Consider the following 24,699-nt stretch of genomic DNA (forward strand, 5'->3'; position numbering starts at 1 on the left):
GTATGAATACCATTACTATCTTCATTTTACATATGCAGAAACTGAGGTACAGAGAGGCCAAGAAACTTGTCCAGAGTCACACAGACAGAAAGTGGCAGACTGTGGTTTGACCTGAAGCGTGTACCTAGAGAGTCTCTGCTCTTAACCCTCTATGCTCTGTTGTATCTCTTCACTGATGGGTTTCTTCTGGCTTAAAATACTTTGTGTGAAAATGGCTTTCTATGGGTACTGTGGATCATACTTTTAAAACCTGCATGTTTGCAATTTTAATAGACATTGCTGAGCTGCCTAGTAAGAGGCTGCAGGGTTGATCCACACCCCCCACCCCCCGGCAACAGTAAACAACGGCCTTTCCCCCCACATCTTGCCAACACTAGGATATTAACCATTTTGATCATGGCTAACTTAAATAGATAAAAATGGCAATGGGATAAACATTTTGAATCATGAATGATGTATCTAAATCCACGACGATCAGCCATTTCAAAAACTAACAGTGAACACTTCATGTGTCAGACACGGTTTCAAATGCTTTATGGGCACCAGTTTCTTTAACTCACATCCAGGAGCTGGGTGCCAGCACTATCTCCACTTTGCACGTGTGGAAACTTAGGCCCCAAGAAGTCAAGTTGCCTCCCCAGGTCACAAGCGAGTTAAGTAGTGGAAACAGAAGCTGAACCTGGGCAGGCTGGCCTTCCCTTCTCTTCTCCATTAGTGGACTCTGTAATGGGCCCAAATCTGAGATAAATAAAGGCAAATGTCCTGCCCTAGAATACAGATAAAGACCCCTGGGATCAGGTGACAAAAGGAAGAGAATCCTCTACCTCATTGAGTTTCTGATGTCCTGGGGGCCTGCGGCAAGAATAAAACAGAGTTAAGAATAACAACAAATGCCTTCCGGAAATAAACCCATGCACATATCGCCAGTTAATCTACACCAAAGGAGGCACAAATATGCAATGGAGAAAAGATAGTCTACAACAGACGCTGGTAGGAGTACTGGACAGCCACATGCAAAAGAGTGAAATGGGGCCCCCATCTCACACCACATGCAAGAATAAATAAAATATGGATTGTTGTTGTTTAGCTCCTAAGACTCGTCTGACTCTTTCGTGACCCCCATAGACTGCAGCCCACCAGGCTCCTCTGTCCATGAGATTTTCCAAGCAAGGATACTGCAGTGGGTTGCCATTTCCTTCTCCAGGGGATCTTCCCAACCCAGGGATCAAACCCGGGTCTCCTGCACTGCAGGCAGATTCTTTACCAACTGAGCTACAAGGGAAGGAGTGGGTTACTATTTTTTTCTCCAGGGGATCTTCCCAACCCAAGGACTGAACCCAAGTGTCCTGCATTGGCAGGCAGATTCTTCACCACTGAGGCACCAGGGAAGCCCCAAGAATGGATTAGAGACTTCAATGTAGGGCCTGAAACTATAAAATTCCTAGAAGAAAACATAGGTGATAAACTCTGTAACATCAGTCTGAACAATATTATTTTGGACTTCTCTCTGCGCTGAAGAATTGATGCTGTTAAACTGTGGTGCTGGAGAAGACTCTTGAGAGTCCCTTGGACAGGAGGTCCAACCAGTCCATCCTAAAGAAAATCAACCCTGAATATTCATTTGAAGGACTGATGCTGAAGCTGAAGCTCCAGTACTTTGACCACCTGATGTAAAGAGCCAACTCACTGGGAAAGACCCTGAAGCTGGGAAAGGTTGAGGACAAGAGGAGAAGGAGGTGACAAGGGATGAGATGGTTGGTTGGCAACACTGACTTAATGGACATGAGTTTGAGCAAACTCCAGCAGACAGTGAGGGACAGGGAAGCCTGGCACGCTGCAGTCCATGGGGTTGCGAAGCGTCAGGCATGACTTAGTGACTGAACAACAATGCAAGTAAAGGCAACAAAAGCAAAAATAAACAATAGAACTACACGCTTTTGCACAGCAAAGGAAATGATTAACAAAACTAAAGGGCTACCTACTGAATGGGAGACAGTTATCTGCAAATTATATACCTGATAAAGGATTAAATATCCAAATTATATAAAGAAATTATCCAATCTAATGGCAAAAAACAAACAGCCTGATAAAAAAATGAGCAGATGACAAGAGGAGGCATTTTTCCAAAGAAGACATAAAGATGGCCAACAGAGACACATGAAAACATGTTCAACATCACTAATTGTCAGGGAGATCAAAATCAAAACCACAATGAGATATCACCTCAGACCTGTCTGACTAGTGATTAAAAAGACAAAAAAATAACAAATGTCAGTGAGGATGTGGAGAAATGGGAATCCTTGTATAATGTTGGAATGTAAATTGGTACAGCCACTATGAAAAAGTGTGCAGATTTCTCAAAAAATTAAAAATAGAACTACCATACAATCCGGCAATCTCATTTTGGGTACTGATCTGAAGAAAACAAGAACATTCAAAAAGATATATGCTCACTGAAGCATTATTTATCATAACTGACATACAGAAGCAACCTAAGTGTCCACCCATAGATAAATGAATAAAGATGATGAATATATACAACATACATGCACAGTGGAATATTACTCAGCCGTATAAAAGAATGAAGTCTTGTCGTTTGTGGCAAGAGTAATGGGCCAGGAGAGTAATATGCTAAGTGAAATAAGTCAGACAGAGAAAGACAATAGCATATGATTTCATTTATATGTGGAATCTAAAAATCAAAACACATGAGCATCAAAACAGGAACAGACCCCTCGTTAACTGAGGACAAAGTGGCAGTGGCCAGAGGGAAGAGGGATGGGGGTGAGAGAAACGGGCAAAAGAGATAAAGAGATATAAGCTTCCAGCTATAAAATAATAAGTCACAGGACTGAAATGTAAGGCCTAGGGAATGTAGTCAGTTATACTGTAAAAACTTTGCGGGGTGATCATTTCTAAATGCATATAAATGTCAAATCACTATGATGCACACCTGAAAGTAATATGATCCTGCATGTCAATTACACTTCAGTAAGAAAAAAAGAAAAAATACTTAAACTAAAGGTTCCCAGTTAACCAGACTGTAAAATGCTATTTAACAGAAAATGGTGAGTTGTTGTTTTTTTCTCCCCCAAAGCCTCCTGAGCTGGACTTCTAAGTCACAGGGTTATTCACAGCGTCCTCCCCACGCTCATCCCCCTGCTCAATCTGACAGCCTTCCATGCACGCCTGTATCAGCATCACTTCTTTTCCTGCTTTGCAAACATCTTCCTGGAATAACACACACAGTACATGGTGGGTGGTACCTACTGCCCCAGGGATCTCCTGAATTCTCCCTCTGCAGCTGCCTTAAGACTGGGACCCTGTGGGCTTTCCAACGGCACTGCTTTTCCAGATCATACTTTTAACAGACTAATTTCAAGTTCATAAATCTGAATGAGACAGGCTGGGACCTGGGACACTTTGCTGCAGTGCTTGCACCTGGACAAGTCTCCTCCAGCAACAAAACACAAAGAAACTATAAGGGACTAAAAATAACTGTGTGCATGTACATGTACAGTTGTGGTCAATTACAAACAACAAGATACAGAAAGACCAAACACCTAACTGCCACTCTGAGGTTGTTGTTTAGCCGCTAAATCCTGTCTGACTCTTTTTGCAACCCCATGGACAGTAGCACACCAGGCTCCTCTGTTCATGGAATTCTCCAGGCAAGAATGCTGGAGTGGCCATTTCCTTCTCCAGGGGATCCTCCCAACCCAGGGATTGAACCTGCATCTCCTGCACTGGCAGGCAGATTCTTGAGAGTCCTGTGGACGATGAGATCAAACCAGTCAATCCTAAAGGAAATCAGTCCTAAATATTCATTGGAAGGACTGATGCTGAAGCTCCAATACTTTGGCCACCTGATGAGAAGAACTGACTCATTGGAAAAGACCCTGATGCTGGGAAAGATTGATCGCAGGAGGAGAAGGGAGCGGCAGAGGATGAGATGGTTGGATGGCATCATGACTAAATGGGCATGAGTTTGAGTAAACTCTGGGAGAGAGTGGAGGACAGGGAAGCCTGGTGTGTTGCAGTCCACGGGGTCGCAAAGAGTCGGACGTGACTTAGCAACTGAACAACAACAAAACAAAGCAAAACAAACCCCCATATATCAGAGCAAATCTGTTTTTTAGTACATTTGTATCTAGAAAACAACCAAAGGTCATTTGGAGCCAAATATGACGAATATGGCGCAGAACCAAGCTGGAGAACGTGGTTTGGGTTGAAATCCAAGTGTGATCGTAAAGACCATTTCATTTCGGTTCTCAGTTCACTCTGGCGTTGACAGCAGTTCCCAAGGAGGAGCCTGGAAGTTGTGAGGACAGGGGACCTAGGGGAGCCTCTGGGGAGAGCTGCCTTTCCGGAGCATTCACTGGACGCCCAAACTCCTACCTGGGGATTTGTTAATGAGAAAGAAGTCTAATTTATTGACCAAAAAAATCATCTATAATGCAGCTTGTTTCATGTTAGAATTTGAAAATGAGCAGGGTTTTATGGTGTTTTGAGGATTTAGCTGATGCATTTCGAAGTGTCAGTTCCTCTTCTATAATAAGTGTCCCCTAGTGTTCTTTATTATAATGCAAACATTGATAGCTTCAGGGTAACATAAAATACACCATGGTTGTGGCGGTAGGACACATTATTTCAAAGGGATCCACAGAAGAAAATGTATTACATTCATTAAGTTTCCTCCTTGATCCACTCCATTGGCTCTGCCAATTAAAATAACTGCACATGAATTTTTAGAGTGCTATTTATTTTCCTTTGTAGATTTTAGAATATAAATATTTAAAATGGCAATATCAAAAAATAATTTATATGGCAATGGTAAAGGCAACATTTGGTCAGGAACTAAGGACATAATGATGTCTTTTGCTCTAATTCTGGATTCAGTTACTAAATAGTCACCCCTGGAAATATGCCAGGCTTCCCACAAAGATATAAACACTGTTTTAATCAGAGACGTCAACGGTTTATATATTGACATAACAAAATAAAATAATGGAAAAATGAAATTTTAAAATGAGTAGACACTATCTTAATTAGTGATATAGTGGAAAATAGACTTAATTGAAAACATTCCTAGGATTTGGGGTAATGGATTTTTATGGTTATCAGCCAGTGAACAGAAGATACCATTCTTTTAAAAATTGGATCCATACATTTCTCAATGGTGTACAATTTCATAGAACACGTAATACCGAGAAGACATGCTTGGAGAAAAAGCATACTGGAGAAAGTCACATTTAATATAAAACAGACAAGCTGTCCTCTTTCTAATGTCCAAACTCTGTATTGCTGAAAAACTAAAACAGACTTATTTTATTTAAGCTGAGCAAATATAAACAGCAAAGTAAAACAGAAAAATTACAATAAAAAACAAGCAATTCTATCTTTATTTGGTATCAGTGTAAGCCATTAAGACTTCACCATGGAAAAACAGCATTTGGCCACTCTCTAAGTTTCTAGTGTACTACACGTGGGTATTTAGTAAATGTCGGCTGAATCACATTAAATGGAAATGGTTAAGTCAAAACTGCTTCTTATATAAAATTTCATGTTAAACTTAGATTATCTTAGATTGAATCTTCTGACTGCTAGCTTAATTTCTGAAGTAGAAAATTGGAGATAACCACTGTTTTTATCATTACATCTCTTATCTGTGTATCTCTAATGAGCGGAACAGAGAAATAATTTTGTATCACTACCTGTCCACCTATGTATATATGTCAAACAATTCAGAGATCTGAAAAGAAAAATCTGATAATATTCTATGGCCATTTGCTTTTATTTTTAAGTATTTGTCTTTTCCCAGTTAATGCAGTAAAATTTAAACAGTTTGGAAAACACAATCAAAACAACTTCCAAAGTCCCAACATTTAGAAGGAGCATGATTTAAACTTTTTTATGTGTATAGATATATGTACATATTTCACTTAAACCATATTATATGTGTAATTCTAAATCCTGTATTTTCACTCTGAGCATTTTCACGTCAAAAATAAGCCATAAACATTATGTTAATGGTGGCATATCATTACTTTAATGTAAGTCCACCATAAATCATTAAACTCCATCCCTACTCTAGAACACTAGGATTATTTCCAATTTTTCATTAATAAAAACAACACTGTAGGAGATGTCTATGCACATAAACCTTTATTTCTGATGATTTACTTAAGATAGAACTGGAGGGAAGGATATATTTTCATGATGTGTTGCCTCTTTCAGAAAAGCTGAATCAGTTTAACTCATTATGTATGAGAATAAACATCTCATCACACCCTTATAGTAATTATAACTTGATTTTACAATTAAGTCTTTAATCCATTTTGAGCTTATTTTTGTGTATGGTGTTAGTACTCTGTGCGACCCCATGGACTGTAGTCTGCCAGGTTCCTCTGTCCAAAGGATTCTCCAGGCAAGAACGCTGGAGCGGGTTGCCATTTTCTTCTTTAGGAGATCTTCCTAACCCAGGGATTGAACCCACGTCTTCTGTGTTTCCTGCAGTGGCACGCAGATGCTCTGAATGTTCTAATTTCATTCTTTACATGCAGCTGTCCGGTTTTCTCAGCACCACTTATTGAAGAGACTGTCTTTTCTCCATTTATACGCTTGCCTGTTCGTCAGAGACTAACTGACCATGGTCAATTAATGGGCTTATTTCTGGGCTTTCTACCCTGTTCTGTTGACTTGGGTGTCTTTTGGTGCCAGGACCATACTGATTTGATTACAGCAGCTTTGGAGTATAGTCTGAAATCAGGAAGTCTGATTCCTCTGGCTCTGTATTTCCTTCTCAAGATTGCTTTGGTTATGTGAGGTCTTCTGTGATTCCATACAAATTTAAAAAACTTTTGTCCTAGTTCTATGAAAATTGCCATTGGTAACTTGATAGGGATTACACAGAATCTGAGGAGGGCATGGCAACCCATTCCAGTATTCTTGCCTGGAGAATCTCATGGACTGAGGACCCTGGCAGGCTATAGTCTGTAGGGTAGCAAAGAGTCAGACGGGACTGAAGTGATCGGTTATGTAGCATGCACACCGAGTCTATAAATTGCCTTGTGTAGTACGGTCGTCGGAGAAGGAAATGGCAACCCACTCCAGTATTCTTGCCTGGAGAATCCCATGGACAGAGGAGCCTGGCAGGCTATAGTCCATGGAGTCGCAAGAGTCAGACACAGTGACTAGAGAGAGAGAGTATGGTCGTTTAACAATATTAATTCTTCCAATATAATTATAACTTGAAAAAACTTCCCTCCCCAATAAGACTGATAAAACTCACCTTCCATTACCAGTTTAACATATCTGAAATTAGGGATGTATGTATTACAAAAAGGGAGGTATTTTGATTTATTTGCCCAAATATTTTCTTTCACTTTCAATCACAATGTATCTTACAGCGAATGAAATCTTAGATGTCATGAAATACAGTATCTCATTAAATTTTTAACTCATATTTTTTGACATGTATTAACATGTGAATAGTCATGATTCATATAAAACCATTTCGGTATCCATTTCAATGTCTCACTGAGCTAAAAATATTTTTTTAACTGCGGTGAAAAACATGTAACATAAAATGTATCACCTTCACCATTTGTAAGTAAACCATTCAGTAGTGTTGAGTATGTTCACGCTGCTGTGCAATAGGTTTGGAGAATTCTTTTTATTTTCCAAACCGAAAATTTATACCCATTGAACAACTGCTGGCTTCCCTTCACCATGCCCTTGCATCCACCCTTCTACTTCCCATTTCTATGGGTTTGACAACTTTAGATCTCCTATAAAGACAGAAGCATGCGGCATTTGTCTTTTTGTGACTGGCCTGTCTCACTTAGCATAACATCCTCAAAGTTCATCCCTGACATAGCCTGTGTCAAGATTTCCCTCTTTTAATGGGTGCATAATATTCCACCCAGCACAGTCTTAAACTCATAAAGATCTGTAACGGCTGGCAGTGACTCACCAGTTTGATGCTCACAGTGCCCCACCAACCAAGAAACAGAAGAGGAGCTGCGACCCCAGGGGTCTTCAATCCCACAAATATATGTTGACTCGCTTTTGAAAATCAGAGATCAAAGGGAACTCAAGAATGCAGGTGATCAAACCAGGGTACGTCTTGAATCACACATGCCCCTCTGGGATGAGTCACCATCTTCTTTGAGACAATAAAGCCTGGGCACCACAACTGAGACTCTGCACACAGGTGCGGTGGGCACACGCCCCTTCACCAGGGACAGACGCTCTTCCAGGTGTTGGCACCACGGCGGTGAATCCCTTCCTCAAGCAAAATAATCCCTGTTCTCCATCCTGTGCTGACAACAGAGGATATGCACAGGGGCCTACGTGCAGGTGGAACAGTCAGGACGCCTGGTCAGAGGAAAACGTGTGTGCGTGCTGAGTCATTTCAGTCGTGTCCGACTCTGTGCGAGCCTGTGAACTGCAGCCCACCAGGCTCCTCTGTCCATGGGATTCTCCAGGCAAGAATACTGGAGTGGGCTGACATTTCCTTCTTCCAGAGGAAAACGTATGCTATTCTAAAACGATTGACTGCATCATCTGTCATTTAGAACACATCATGACAAAAGTGATGCAGGAGCAGAGAGGGGGTTCTGCGATCAACCAAAAATGAGACCGTTTAAATTTTCTGAGATTTTAGGATTTAAAGTAAATGAAAAGATCTTGACACTATTGTATATAGAAAAGGTAGCATTCGGTCCCACACTTGGGGCATTGCTCTGTAACTTTTGTCTTGAAAAACACAGAGTGGACCCTAGGACTGTTTGATTACCATCAGACTAAGGCAAAGCTTCCCTCATGGCTCAGCTGTTAAAGAATCCACCTGCAATGCAGGAGACCCTGGTTCAATTCCTGGGTCGGGAAGATCCAATGGAGAAGGGATAGGCTACCCACTCCAGTTCTTGGGCTTCCCTTGTGGTTCAGCTGGTAAAGAATCCACCTGCAATGCAGGAGACGTGGGTTCGATCCCTGGGTCGGGAAGATCCCCTGGAGAAGGGAAAGGCTACCCACTCCAGTATTCTGGCCTGGAGAATTCCATGGACTGTATAGTCCATGGGGTCACAAAGAGTTGGACACGACTGAGCGACTTTCACTTTCACTGTCAGGGCAAAGCTGAGGCACACCACTTTCTGATCCTCGCATGGGGCTGTAAGCAGCTCCCCGCCCCACCAAGCTGTCACGTGGATAGTCCACATGGCAAGGGGCTGGGGGCCACCTCCAGGGAACAACTAGGAAAAATTGATGCGCTCAGCCTGGCAGCACACCGGGAACGGAATCTGGCCCACAACCACACAAGCTCGGGCACTGTTCCTTCCCCGGTTGAACCTCAGATGAGACCCCGTCCCCAGCCAACACCCAGACTGCTGCCTATGAGCCCTTGAGCAAAGGACTCAGCCAAGCCCAGACCCCTGAGCCACAGAGACTGAGGGAGCAGGGTTGTGCTGTTGAAGCTGCTAAGTGTGTGGTAATAACTAAGGAAAATATCCGTTCAACTCTTGATTCAGAAATCACCAGATCCCCTGGAGAAGGGAATGGTAACCCACTCCAGCTTTCTTGCTTGGAGAATCCCCATAGACTGAGGAGCCTGGCGGGCTACAGTCCCTGGGGTTGCAAAGAGTGGGCACGACTGAGTGACTTTCACTTCACTTCACTTCATGGAGATCACCCAGGAGAAGGCAGTTATACTGGGGCAAACCCATTCTCCCGGTCATGAATACTAACAGATATTAACACAGTGGAGGCCATGGCTGATACTGGTGAGCAGCCCACAGCTTGTCCCTGCTTCCAAGTAGCCCACATACTCCAATAGACGTCTAAACAGACATGATCCTGCGTCTCCAGAACCCCTCCCCTCCCCAGGGAGGCTTCTAGATAATACACGGGATTCCATTCTCTTAAGTCACCGGTCATGTTTTTTGCTTTTATTTCTTTTCTCAAAGGCTCTCTAAGGAGGACATGAGTCTTACAGATTCTATGGTCTTTAAGAGAACCAGATGCTGATCTTGTCTGTAAGGAAACTTACCATACCCAGAAATATCATCTCCTCTTCTCTCTCTCTTTCAGTCCTCTTGCACTGATGGAAACTTCGCCAAACCTAAAGACAAAGAAACGCCTGCTTGTTTAGTGCATAAAGATAAATCAAACACAGTCACACCATTTCTCCCACACACCCCGTGCATGCCAAATGATGCACTGATGATACACTAAGGTGCGCACGTCTCTGTGCTGATGAGTGCTTTTCCTTCTGTGATCACAGTGACGTCTTTAAAGAAAGAATGAATCACAGAAGTGGCCTATACCACTGTCCACTGTCTGAGGACCCAACTGTGGACCCTGATGAGGAACCTTGTCCCAATATCCCCTATTAAACAAGGAGGACTAAGGCAGTTCTGTCCACCCAGGGACAAAAGAGGATCCACCCTTGTCCAAGACCCTGGTAGCAACCGCACAACCCACTGCTGACCCAGTGACAGCCTCACACCTGTTAGGATGGATGTTATCGAAAAGACAAGAGACAACCAGTGTCAGAGAGGATGTGAAGATGAGGGAAGCTTCCAGTACGGTCGGTGGGCATGTAACTGGGTACAGCCACTATGGAAAGCAGTAAGCAGAGTGCTCAAAAATTAAAAATAGAACTACTGTGTGCTCCAGAAATTCCACTCCTGGGTATTTGTCGGAAGAAAAGGAAAATACTAATTTGAAAAGATACACGCTGGTGAAACAGATCACCAGCCCAGGTGGGATGCATGAGACAAGTGCTCCGGCCTGGTGCACTGGGAAGACCCAGAGGAATCAGGTGGAGAGGGAGATGGGAGGGGGGATCGGGATTGGGAATACATGTAAATCTATGGCTGATTCATATCAATGTATGACAAAACCCACTGAAATGTTGTGAAGTAATTAGCCTCCAACTAATAAAAAAAAAAAAAAAGAAAAGAAAAGATACACGCACACCGATGTTCACCGCAGCTCTATTCACAACAGCCAAGACGCAGAAACAACTTGTCTGTTGATGGACGAATATATAAAGAAACCCTGGTATATAAATACGATGAAGTATTATTCAGCCAGAAAGAGAAGGAAATTCTCATTTGCGACAACATGGATGAATTTTAAGGGCAAGATGCTAAGAGAAATAAGTCGTAAGAAGACAAACAATTTACGGTTTCACTTACATGTGGAATCTACAAATACTGAGGGTATAGAAATAAGAGTAGCTTTTGTGGCTGCCAGGGTCTGGGCATGTGAGGGAGACAGGTGAAGGTGGTCAAAGGACCAGTTATAAGATGAACAAGTTCTTGGAATGCAGAAAGTATGGTATGGTGACTATAGTGAATAATACTGTATCTTATACCTACAAGCTGCTAGGAGAGTAGATCTTAAATGCTCTCAGTATAAGAAAAAACGGCGATCATGTGAGGTGATGCGTGTGTTAAGTGTGACCAATTACTGCAGTCATCATAATGAAATGTACATATATATCTAACCATGAGGCCACACATCTCAAAGTTACACAGTGCGACATATCAAATAATCTCTGTAAAACTGCAGAGCATAAACAAATAGCCTATAGTTTTATTTTTTTTTTTTTAACGGTGAGATTCCTCTACCTGTATTTCTTCAAGAGAAACTCCTAGATTGCAGGGTTGGGGCTAAATCTGAGGGTGGTACTTCATGGTTTTACAAGATCTCCACTGTAACATGGAGAATTACAGAGCAACATCCAAGAATTGTACAACTCAAGCTTTGAACTCAGATGTGTATCCCATATCCCAGAAACTTCAAATCCCTCAGAAAACAGACATTCAGCTGCCAAGTGGGGTTGGGAAAAAAGTGGAGTGGGAGCTGGTGGGAGACGCAGCTATTATACTTTTTTTTTTTTTTTTTACTGTCTTTTAAAAAGTTTTAATTGGAGGATAGTTGACTTACAATGTTGTGCTGGTTTCTGCTGTACGACATTCATCAGCCATGTGTGTCCACACATCCCGTTCCTCTGGAGCCTCCCTCCCACATCCCAGCCCTCTAGGTCATCACAGAGCGCTGGGCTGAGCGCCCTGTGTTACAGAGCAACTTCCTACTGTTTTACACACAGTATGGTATACATGGGAGGAGGACATGGCAACCCACTCCAGTAGTCTTGCCTGGAGAATCCCATGGACAGAGGAGCCTGGTGGGCTACAGTCCATTGGATCGCAAAGAGTCGGACAGGACTGAGCGACTAACACTATCACTTCCACTCTTCTACTAGAGGTGGGACTTGGGAAGGTGGAGTTCTGGAGCTCACCCCCACCCCCAGTCTGCATCTCCACCTTGTCCCCCATGTCCGAGGCTGCCCTGGTCATACCTTCTGGATTCTCAGCGCAGCGGCGCCTGCATCCGCCACTTTTTCGCCGAGTAACCTGGCTTGCTTGGCTCTGTATTCCTGCAGGTAGATCTGCTTCATGAACATGGCTCTCAGACGCCCTTGCCGCGCCCTCTCGGCCATCTGGATCAATTTAACAGCCTCTTCTAGGGGGATAGGCTTTACTTGGTATTTCTGCAGAAACATTTAAGGTAAATCAATGTTTAAACACGCTCAGGACATTAACTGATTCCAGAAACATCACACACTTACTTCTAACACCACCCTGCTTACAGTCTCCAAACTACTGAGAGAATTGCAGCCATTCAACACAAATCATTTTTTTTCCATGCATATGCATATTTTGATAATATGTCATGTTCACGCTGTGAACCTGTATGTAAGGACCTGTTAAGCCTTCCTCTACCATTTCGAACAAAATACTAATTAGCTCCACAATGTTTTAGGTTGGCAGCAGACTATACGAGGGATGCCAATGAAAACGGATCGAAATCAACCTGAAATGGCTACCAACTTTTACCAACTTCATAGTAGAAATGTAGAAATTAAAAACATATATCTACTATGAGAATTTAAAATGTGAAATATAGACGAAGGCAAATGCTGGCTTTAAAATCAATTACAGAACCATCTAGTGAATGTGAGTAATATTCGGGCCATTTTAGGAGAATTTAACTTTGTAAGGGAAACCTCTCCCAGCACGTCCATATTTGTCCTTTAAAACATCTATAACGTGGTGGGAACTGCTCAAGAATGCTCTTTGGAGATCTCACGTGGGGGAAGTTTGGGCAAACTCAGGGAGGGGCAGTACGGCTTTTTGAGGACCGGGATGAGAGCGAGGTGGCTGCTGATTGGGGGCGGGGTGCATCTGGGGTCCTGCGTGGGCTCCGGCCCGAGGCCCTCTGTCGCCCCAGGAGGGAAGACGAAGCTGTGGACCTCTGGCTTCACCCAAGCCTCCTGCTTGGACAGAGCCAGAAGGGAGAGACTGTTTGAATGCAAAAACCACTCAATCACGGGCTGAGCCCTTGTCTAGGCCTCGGGGGCAGTGACAGCCACACGTGGGTCCGGCAGGAGAGTGCGGCCCACGGGCAGACGCTGCAGCTCATCCCCTGGGCCACAGCTCCTCAGGACAGTCACTTCTCCGTGTAATGGGGCGGCGGCAGGGGATGCAGAGGAAGCGGCAAGAAAGGGAGTGAAGGGCCATTTATTGAGCACCTACAGATGCCAGAAATGCTTTCCACATGCTTTCTCATCCAATTCACAAAGCAACGGCCAAGACAGGTATCACTGTGACCAAGGCCGGGGATGTCCCTGCAGGCCCAGTGGCTAAGACTCTGCACTCCCAAAGCAGGGCCTGGGTTTGATCCCTGGTCAGGGAACTAAGATCCCACGTGTAGCAACTAAAGATCACGAGTGCTGCAACCAATACCCAAAGCAGCGAAATATTCATCTGTAAGGGGCTTCGCTGGTGGCTCAGATGGTAAAGAATCTGCCTGCAGTGTGGGAGACCCTCGTACAAACCCTGGGTCAGGAAGACCCACTGGAGAAGGGAAGGGCAACCCACTCCAGTATTCTTGCCTGGAGAATTCTATGGATAGAGGAGCCTGGTGGGTTATAGTCCACAGCATCGCAAAGAGTCGGACACGACTGAGAGATACACTTTCCCTTTTAAAGAACATATATACAAAGAAGACTGCGGGTGAAGAAAGTAAAGTAATTCACGCAGTTCCCATAGTTAGTAAGGGACTCATCCCATTTGAAGTGAGACAGGTCACCCTGTTTCATGAAAGCACCCACCACCCCTCAGCGTGGAGGCACCAGAGCCTTCCAAGGAAGCTCTCTCACACAACTGCTCAGGGTCTGGTGTCCAGGGGCATCTTGCTGCTTCAGATTTGTAGGGCGCACTTCTTTTCAATAATGCACTTTGGATGTGAAGGTAAAATGAATATTGAGTGCGTGCATGCGTGCAAAGTTGCTTCAGTTGTGTCTGACTCTTTGCAACTCCATGGATTGTAGCCTGCCAGGCTCCTCTGCCCATGGGATGCTCCAGGCAAGAATACTGGAGTGGGTTACCATTTCCTTCTCCAGGGGATCTTCCTGACCCAGGGATCGAACCTGCATCTCTTAAATTCTCTTGCACTAGCAGGCAGGTTCTTTACCGCTAGCGCCACCTGGAAAGCCCAAAATAAATATTGCTATGCTGTGCTGTGCTTAGTCGCTCAGTAATGTCCGACTCTTTGTGATGCTGTGAACTGTAGCCCGCCAGGCTCCTCTGTCCACGGGGATTCTCCAAGCGAGACTACTGGAGTGGGTTGCCACGCCCTCCTCCAGGGGATCTTCCCAACCCATCCAACCCAGGTCTCCCGCATTGCAGGCAGATTCTTTACCATTTGAGCAACTGGGGAAGCCCAAAATGAATATTATGCTGGTATAAATCAGATGATGTATGTATAAATCCTTAAGCATAGAGCAGGTGCTCAGCCACTGTCAGTTATTACTGTCTATTTCCTTTAGATTGCACACTGACATTCTGAAAATAATTTCAGCCCTCATGGGATACATGTGAGGGATTTGAGATGTCCACTCAATACAACAAAGATATCTGAATGTCAGTGGAGGCCATAAGAGTAAATACTCAGCATGAACAGTGCAGAAGTGGGCAGTTATTTCCCTTTATCAAAATTCTTCTTGGAGGGGGGGTGGATTTCCCTGGTGGCCCAAAGGCTAAAATTCTGCACTCCTAATGAAGAGGGTCCAGGTTTGACCCCTGATCTGGAAACTTAAGATCCCATATGCCACATGCCACATGTGGAAAAAAAAAAAAAGAATTCTAATAACAAAATTCTTCTTGGGGTATACATTGTACATATTTGCAAGATATAAACAGCTTGAGGCAAGAGCAGGGGGTCCAGTGAGACACTGATGGGCACAGGAAAGTCACACAGACACCCGGGTGTTGCCCGGAACCCCCACGTTCCACTGAGCACCCTTAGGTACCCCAGAAACGGGGCCTGGAGAACAGAGATGAATGGCTTGACCTAAGAAGGAGAGAGGAGCCACTGAGGATGAATGCTGAGTGAAGGCGGGGCAGAAACCTTTCTACCGCTGGCCCTGCACAAACCAAGACGGGCGGGGGGAGGACAAACGGCAGGGAGGACGTCCGAGTGCGACTGTGCTGCATGTGATGTAATCGCCCTCCTCCGCCCTCCCAGGAGATCATGTGGACTCTGCACTTCGTGACAACGCTCTGGGCCAGGGACTCCCGGGGGTGGGAGTGCCTGGGGCGGGGGGGGGCCTGTCCTGGTGACGTGGGAACTGGAGGCACAGACCCAGGAGCTGGTGGTGAAGGGATGGCTGGATGACCCCCAAGGCCAGATTCCCAGGAGACTACTTGGAGGAAAGTTTGATGCAGAATAGGGGCCAGATGTTCAGGGGAGGAGCAGTGGAAGGAGGGGTGGTCCTGAGTGAGGTGGGTCAGGCAAGGCGTCTGGAGGGACACTGCGTCACACCAGGCTCTGCAGGAAGAGGACCGCTTGACTGGCTGGCATGTATGGCTGGGGTGCAGTGTGAAGCCGCCCGTGCAAAACAACAGGTGGCTTGGGGCTCGGTGTGTGTGCTCACACGCAGCAGTACCTGACCTGCGTCCCACGGTGGTGGGCAGACAGGGCACGCGCCCGGGGACACCTGGAGTCTTCCTTAACACCATGGCGTGGGCTGGCAATGCCCCCGGGGCATACCCGTCTGAAGGCCCCGCGCACCGAGGCCGCACCCACAATCTCAGCACGGCTACTAACGGTGCCCGTCACCCTGCACCGTCCCTGGGTGGATGGTCCGCTGCCGCCTTAATGCTGAGGCCGTGAAGACCAGCCGGGGGCGCGAGGCACCACTCTGGAGGCAGGGAGGGGCGCTGGAACGCATCAAGTCGCGATGGCAGTGCCCTGCGGAAAGAGCTGCCCGCCAGGAGGCTGCGGGAAGATAAACGCAGAATCCAGGAGAAGGCAGAGAGAGTTAGAGCCAAGACAGCTACTGAAACGGGCAGAGGGTGCAGTTGCATGCATAGCAGGAGACAAAGGAGGAAAGCAGTCAGAGCGCCCACTGGGCTTTGCCCAGGGCTGTCCGGGGGGTCTACGGGTTCCCCCCCATTTCCAGAGAGACTCTACTCCAGGTGATCTAAGTGCCACTCAACTTGAAGTTACTTTTTAAGATTTTTTTTTTGATGTGGACCATTGTTGAGGTCTTTATTGAATATGTTATAACACTGCTTCTTTTTTAATCTTTTGGTTTTTTTGGAGACGAGGCATGTGGAATCTTAGCTCCTCAACCAGGGATGGGACTTGCACCCCCTTAATTGGAAGGCAAAGTCTTAATCACTGGACCCCCAGGGAAGTCTCCCTCAACTTGAAGTTACAAGAGGTCAATCAGCATTTTCAGAAAGTATCGTTTAGAGCTCCTAGTTACTCAGTACTTAATTATTTTATATGAACAACATTCAGCTTCTGACCACAGGCTGGGTGACTTTGAGATGAAACATTAAACTGAGTCGACCAACTACTCAATCTCAGAACTTCTGATTTAACCAATACTATGTTTTGATCTCTAAGTTCTTGGACAGGAGTGGTTGCGACTTGTCAAAAACACACCCAAAAGTTATGTAATGTCTTTCTGATTGAATAACATGCGGGAAAGGGTGCTGCTCTCCTTGCACTGAGAATATTCTTGTTTCTCCCACAGTTAGGAGCAGCAGAAGAGGAGGTTTTACAGATTATGGAATGAAGTTTGTTAAAATGATATACAAACCTTTGCAGATACACCTAATTCACTTTCTGCTAATATCTGAGAAAGGATTTTCTCTCTTCCTTTTATGATTTCCAGCTTCTCCTTCAAAAAATACTTGGGTATGGGGATATCTAACTGTTGCTAGAGAAGAGAAAGAAGAAACAAAAGAGCAGTTTGGTCACAATCCCAGCACCTAAATCCACGTAAACCTACAGTTAGGACATCAGAGACTCACTCTACCTCCCACCCTCACTTACAAGGTGAGGAAGCCAGTGGTGTGAAGACAGCTTGTCCCCATTAGTTCAGTTCAGTTCAGTCGCTCAGTCATGTCTGACTCTTTGCGACCCCATGAAGCACAGCACGCCAGGCCTCCCAGTCCATCACAAACTCCCGGAGTTTACTCAAACTCATGCCCATCGAGTCGGTGATGCCATCCAGCCATCTCATCCTCTTTCGTCCCCTTTTCCTGCTGCCCCCAATCCCTCCCAGCATCAGGGTCTTCTCCAGTGAGTCAACTCTTCGCATGAGGTGGCCAAACTATTGGAATTTCAGCTTCAGCATCAGTCCTTCCAATGAACACCCAGGACTGATCTCCTTTAGGATGGACTGGTTGGATCTCCTTGCAGTCCAAGGGACTCTCAAGAGTCTTCTCCAACACCACAGTTCAAAAGCATCATTCTTCGGCGCTCAGCTTTCTTCACCGTCCAACTCTCACATCCATACATGACCACTGGAAAAACCAAAGCCTCGACCAGACGGACCTTTGTTGGCAAAGTAATGTCTCTGCTTCTTAATATGCTGTCTAGGTTGGTCATAACTTTCCTTCCAAGGAGTAAGTGTCTTTTAATTTCATGGCTGCAGTCACCATCTGCAGTGATTTTGGAGCCCCCAAAAATAAAGTCTGACACTGTTTCCACTGTCTCCCCATCTATTTCCCAAGAGTGATGGGACCAGATGCCATGATCTTAGTTTTCTAAATGTTAAGCTTTAAGCCAACTTTTTCACTCTCCTCTTTCACTTTCATCAAGAGGTTTTTTAGTTCCTCTTCACTTTCTGCCATAAGGGTGGTGTCATCTGCATATCTGAGGTTATTGATATTTCTCCTGGCAATCTTGATTCCAGCTTGTGCTTCTTCCAGCCCAGCATTTCTCATGATGTACTCTGCATAGAAGTTAAATAAGCAGGGTGACAATATACAGCCTTGATGTACTCCTTTTCCTATTTGGAACCAGTCTGTTGTTCCATGTCCAGTTCTAACTGTTGCTTCCTGACCTGCATACAGGTTTCTCAAGAGGCAGGTCAGGTGGTCTGGTATTCCCATCTCCTTCAGAATTTTCCACAGTTTATTGTGATCTACATAGTCAAAGGCTTTGGCATAGTCAATAAAGCAGAAATAGATGCCTTTCTGGAACTCTCTTGCTTTTTTGATGATCCAGAGGATATTGGCAATTTGATCTCTGGTTCCTCTGACTTTTCTAAAACCAGCTTGAACATCTGGAAGTTCTCAGTTCACGTATTGCTGAAGCCTGGCTTGGAGAATTTTGAGCATTACCTTACTAGTGTGTGAAATGAGTGCAATTGTGTGGTAGTTTGAGCATTCTTTGGGAGTGCCCTTCTTTGGGATTGGAATGAAAACTGACCTTTTGGTCAGTTTGGAATGAAAACTGACCTTTCTTTGGGATTGGAATGAAAAGTGACCTGTGGCCACTGCTGAGTTTTCCAAATTTGCTGGCATATTGAGTGCAGCACTTTCATAGCATCATCTTTCAGGATTTGAAATAGCTCAACTGGAATTCCATCACATCCACTAGCTTTGTTCATAGTGATGCCTTCTAAGGCCCACTTGACTTCACATTCCAGGATGTCTGGCTCTAGGTGAGTGCTCACACCATCGTGATTATCTGGGTCGTGAAGATCTTTTTTGTATAGTTCTTCTGTGTATTCTTGCCACCTCTTCTTAATATCTTCTGCTTCTGTTAGGTCTGTACCATTTCTGTCCTTTATTGAGCCCATCTTTGCATGAAATGTTCCCTTGGTATCTCTAATTTTATTGAAGACATCTCTAGTCTTTCCCATTCTGTTGTTTTCCTCTATTTCTTTGCATTGATCATCCCCATTGATTGATTGTCCCCATTAGGTAGGCACAAATAAAGTCAAAAGGGGAAAGTGTAACATATCTCATTTTGATCATTATTGCAGAATTCCAGTAATCCATATCAATTAGGTCTCAATGAACTAATGATAGCTTGAGGAATTTTCTTTAAAGAGATATAATCCTATCTGAGCCTACTAAAATAATAATTTAAATTTGGATAGCAACAAATTGAACTATAGAGCTCTTTGAATTAAATCTAATAATTTAACATCAGCACATCGACCATTTGTGTGTAAATAGTCACAATTAAAAAATAACTTGGTTTTATTATTGCAAAAATAATTTACAAAATGAATTTGCTTTATTAGAAAACTTGTTTCTATACCCTAGTATAAACTCCTGTTCTTCATTTGTATACAAGTATTTCAAACTGCTGCTTAGTCACTTAGCTGTGTCTGATTCTTTGTGACCCCAGGGACAGTAGCACACCAGGCTTCCCTGTCTTTCACCATCTCCTAGAGTCTGCTCAAAGTCATGTCCATTGAGCTGGTGATGCCATCCAACTACCTCATCCTATTAGTGGAGGTCAGATGAATGTTTCCCATTCCAAGGTCAATGATCAAAACAGTAGAAGTGTTACTAAAGGATTTGAGTCACCACTGACCCAAAGCAAAGGAGGAGATGCATCTTCCTGGGAATTAGGAACCAGCAACGAAGAGGCTGCTCATTAAGAAGATGATGGGAGGCAAAGGCCAGAGAGAAATGTCTTCTAGAAACAGAAGAAGTGGTATTGTTGTTGGAAACTGGGGGGATTATTTGTGAAAGGGTCATCCTACTCCATTCTCTCAACTGGCTTGGGCAGATACTGTGGTGACAAGTAAGACCACAACAACCCCAGTGTTCAGCAGACCTCAGGACCACGCAACAATTCATCTGAACCAAAAGCTGAATGAACCCCATCCTTGTCCACGGCAGTAAAGTCTTATTGAAGGGCTATGCTTCAACTTTCAATACAACATACAACCAGTCAATATGCCTAGAAAGTCTGTAGATTATTGGTTACAGGCCTACATATATTATTTACAACGAAAAGAAACTAAAGAAAAAAAACAAAAAAACTCAAGTACTTACAGGCGCCAACTTTAGATCCTGTAAGATATCATCAAAGTAATGGAACTCAGTAAAATCCAACTCAACCATCTCATTCTTCAGCTCCAGGATGCGACCCATCACTGCATCCAGGATTTTTCGGATCAGAATGCGTTTCTGTGGGTGGACTATCTGGTCATAGACATTCTCCAGGTTTCTGAAGATCTGCACGTATTTTATGTAGAAGGTGGCTAACATCTGGAAGATGAACACTTGATTCCTTTGTGGTTCCATCATCTTCTGAGATTCTTTATCAAGCAAAGAATTGAGGGCTTCTTGGGTCTGATGCCACATCTTATTATATGCTCTGAGGGAAGACAGAGTAGACAGTTCAGGAAGCAGAAATTACTTTGCAAGGCATAGGTACTGGGTATCTGGTGTAACAAAATGTAACATACCACAAATATGAGCTGAGAACACTGCATGTGGTTGCAATGTTCTTTAGACCACATATGTTCTGTTTTGTTGTGCATGTGAGTTTTGGATATGACTACAATTATTATTTTCAAATAAATAGTTTAAAAAGCCTTTGACCTTTGGTGGAAGAAGGGGGCGGTGGAGTGGAGACCCTTCCATCTAACTCCCACTCCTCAGCCTCCCCAGCTGCACACCTCCTCAGTTCATTCCAACTCAACAGATCACTGCATTCTGGAGATGAAGAATGGGATGGCTGAGTTGGAATTAACTGAGTTCCCAGCTGGCCCAGGAGGCTGGCTCCTCACTCTTGTCTGAGTCACTGAGGGGTGCAGCCGGGGGTGCTGAGGAGTGGAAGGGTTAGATGGAAGGGTGCCCCCTCCACTGCCCCCTTCTTCTACCAAAGGTGTAGGGTGGTGGCCACCCTCCCAATTCCTTTCTGGTTTCCCAAGATGCAGCCCACACTTTTGTCATCTGGCCCCCTATTCGCCCCCCACTCCCCATCCCCCCACCATACCCCATCCCCCCATTTCCACTGAGTATGCCCTCCTATTCCTGCCAGGACTCTGACCAATACACTCATGGAAGAGACTTTTGTTTTCTTTCGAAATTTGGGCAGTTTTTGGCTCTCATTTTATATCTAAGATCCAGTCCTGAAAAGATAAATGGAAGTTCACTGTGTCTGGGAAGGGACATCTTATAACCAGGGGCCTAACCGGGGGAAGAGGGGTGGGCAGGATCCTGGCTGTCTCCCTGGGAAGAGGGTAAAATCCACCAATGTCCATCTCTCTCCGTAAGGTCTTCCCAGGAACACACCGGTGCAGGCGGCTCCAAACACCCGCCTGAGGAGCATGTGGGTCCAGGGGGCTGCGGGCTCTCATGGCCTGTCCCCGGTCAGCCCAGCCTCTCGTGCCCGCACCCACCTGTGTCCCGCGTCCCGCCCCAGGTCCAGGTCACCTGCACCGGCCTCGGCCACCAGGAGGGGAGCTGCTCAGCCCCTGCTCTCCGGGGTGGAAATGCCCCTCTGCCGATCTGTGACCAGCCCCTCATCACTGGACGACCTTCCCAGGGTCCTACCGACGGCTGGTCACCCACCTCTGCTTACCTGCAGATCATACTCTACCCCAGCCCTCCCTTTAACCCACATCTGTTTTCTGTCCCCTGAGAGCGCCCTGCTATCTCTGGTCAAGCGTTCTCGTGGCCCTTATGTGTTTACAGCCCTTACTGCCTCTTCAGAGGCCATCACGGGAGAAGGTGGAGATACATATGCTGGTCAACCCACCTTGTTGAACCGGGAGCCCCTCATCTCATGTCTGAGGTCATCCCCAGACAAGCCCTCCGGAATGGTCCTCCACCATCTGCCCTTCCTCACGCAGGCTCCTCTCCCTCCCGTGGGTAAGGACGCGAGCATCACACACTGAAACCACAGCCACCGGCCGAGTTCCGAGCCGCGTGCCATCCTCGCAGCATCCACGGGGCAGGGTGGCTCCCATCTCTCCACTGGTGGGGGGAGGTAGGGTCTGCCCTTCAGAGGGGAGGTCAGCACCCGAACCCCCGTCTGCACAGTTGTGAGCTGAGCCCACAATCCAACCCATGCTGCTATCTCCACCTCTGCTCAAAATAAAAGAAACCCCCCCACCACCACGAGATGCATAACCACAACATCTGCTGAGACAACAAGTAAGAAACTGGACTTCCATGTCCATCTGCCTGAAATTAATATAAATTTAAAAGAAAAATTTAAATATTTTTAAAAATAAAAGTTTCAGATAAACGAAAATAACACTTAAAATGTTTCTTTTTTGTAATTTGATTTTTTTTTATTGACCAATATTTCTAATTAAACATACAAATGATTAACATTTACTAACCAGATGTCATGCTAAGTTATTTAAATACGGTATGCCACTACCTATACTCTGAACATCTTTCAAAATTAAGTACTGTGTTGTTTCTTCATTTTTAGTACTAGACTCTACCTTCACTCTCTCAATAAACCACCTTAAATTCAAAACAAACATTTGCTTTGTTAATTTTGAGGACCTGAAATAATTTAAGAACAAAACAACATTCTTATTTATAGAGAAAGATAAATATGGAAATCATGGTATTACAACAATCTCAATAGGCAGGACTTTTGTTTAATCTCTAAACCTACTGACATGTCAGTGCTCATGAAACAAGAAAGGAACTTAAATCTGTTACTGTTTCTATATTCATTTCTATACTTTAAAAATTTTTATTTTATTCAAGTATAGTTGACTTATAGCACTGTATTAGTTTCTGCCGTTTCTTTTTCCTATGCTTGGAGCAGAAATGGGAGATTTTCATCTTCCTGGCCCAAAATGAAAAGCTTCTCTTGATGTGAAAACTCTTTTAGGTTCAAATGAAGATGATGGTAATGGCTCATATTTACATCATGTCGGTCACTGTTCTGAGTACTTTACATATATTAACTCATAAATCCTCTAAACCCTATGAGGTGATTGTTATTATTATTCCAATTTACAGATGAGAAAACCAAGGCACAGTGAAGCTATTGCCCAGAGTTGTGTAATCTGAACGTAGGATTTGCAGCCTGGCTCCAGAATTCAGGCTCTGAAACCTAATGGACTCTAGTTTGTCAGGACAAACCCTGGAGGGCAGAGGTGTGCTGGACACCACAAGAAAACAAAGAGGTACAGTTAAAAACTAAACTTTTGGGCTCCCCCGGTGCTCACTGTTTAAGAATCCACCTGCCAATGCAGGAGATGGGTTCAATCCCTGGTCCAGGAAGATCCCACATGCCATGAAGCAGCTAAGCCTGTGGGCCACAGCTGAAGCCTGAGCAACCTAGAGACCACACTCCAGAACAAGAGAAACCACCGCAGTGAGACGCCTGAGCACTGCAATGAAGAGTAGCCCCTGGTCTCGGCAAACAGAGAAAGCTCTCATGCAGCAAGGAAGACCCAGCACACACACGTGCGCGCGCACACACACACACACAACTGAACTGCTCCTCCCTCCCAGCACCCCACTGAGTTTGGTTGCTGAATACAGCCCCTGCCACTCCACAATCTCTGGTTCAAGTACCAGATTTCTCCAAACTTGGCCATATTTAAAAAATACTGCTAGTGAAACAGCACTCTGCTAGACAACTTTATTATAACAATGAAAAGCTACTATCAGAAAGTTAGAATTCCACTCAGCTTGGGATGTCTCACTGTTTGCATGATAAAGAGACACAAAGAAGCTGAGCAGGTTCTTGGTTTTTCCAAAGCCCAGACTTCCAGCATCTGAGAAGGGGCAGGACCCCCAAGGCTTTCACTGACCCGACAGGTGACGCAGGCCCCACAGGCCAAGAGACTCAACACACGTTCCCACAAGACAGAAAACTCTCTCATTGTGTGGACTAAATAGGGCTCAGGGCCTAGATCTGGCAGGACAATGTTACAGAAGAAAATGACAGGCTAATTTTGTTTGGAACTCAGAGCTGAAATTCCACTCAGCAAACAAAACCCAGCACCATATCAAAAGCAAATCATTCCCTCTGATCAAGCAGGGGCCACCTGGGGAATTCACAAGAGTTCAACATGGAGGAAAGCTGAACGGCGTGCTGCAAAGGACAGTAAAAGCGGTGGATTATTTCCACAGATGCCAAGGAGGTGCTCAATACATTTATGGCAAATGCCTGATGAAGAATGCTGTCCACACACCCCAAAGAAAAGACGATGACAACCCTCTTCAAAATGCTGAAAACTAGAGACCAAAAATATTTTCGGTAGAAAAACACTAGAAAGCTAAATAATACAAGTAAACAAAAAAGCATGAAGCATATAGAAAAGGGGTGAATATAAAAGATGTTAAAAACAGCTTTTGTAAATGATACCATTGC

The 24,699-nt window shown here is 44.7% G+C and overlaps 1 protein-coding gene across 3 annotated transcripts in view; it reads right to left on the reverse strand.

Moving 5' to 3' along the window:
- The window catches only part of IQCA1 (IQ motif containing with AAA domain 1), a 195,274-nt gene that overhangs the window by 164,126 nt on the left and 6,449 nt on the right, over positions 1-24,699 (reverse strand). For 2 of the 3 annotated variants that reach the window (XM_043878061.1, XM_043878060.1), the window contains exons 2-5: positions 20,394-20,718; positions 17,189-17,308; positions 12,374-12,565; positions 10,052-10,123 (exon numbers count right to left, since the gene is read on the reverse strand). In XM_043878061.1, the coding sequence (XP_043733996.1) occupies positions 10,052-10,123; positions 12,374-12,565; positions 17,189-17,308; positions 20,394-20,718 (709 nt within the window). The remainder of the gene's footprint in view (positions 1-10,051; positions 10,124-12,373; positions 12,566-17,188; positions 17,309-20,393; positions 20,719-24,699) is intronic. The other variant, XM_043878062.1, reaches the window with a different exon arrangement.

This window comes from Cervus elaphus, chromosome 20 (genome assembly GCF_910594005.1).
Source record: "Cervus elaphus chromosome 20, mCerEla1.1, whole genome shotgun sequence".
Taxonomy (NCBI): domain Eukaryota; kingdom Metazoa; phylum Chordata; class Mammalia; order Artiodactyla; family Cervidae; genus Cervus; species Cervus elaphus.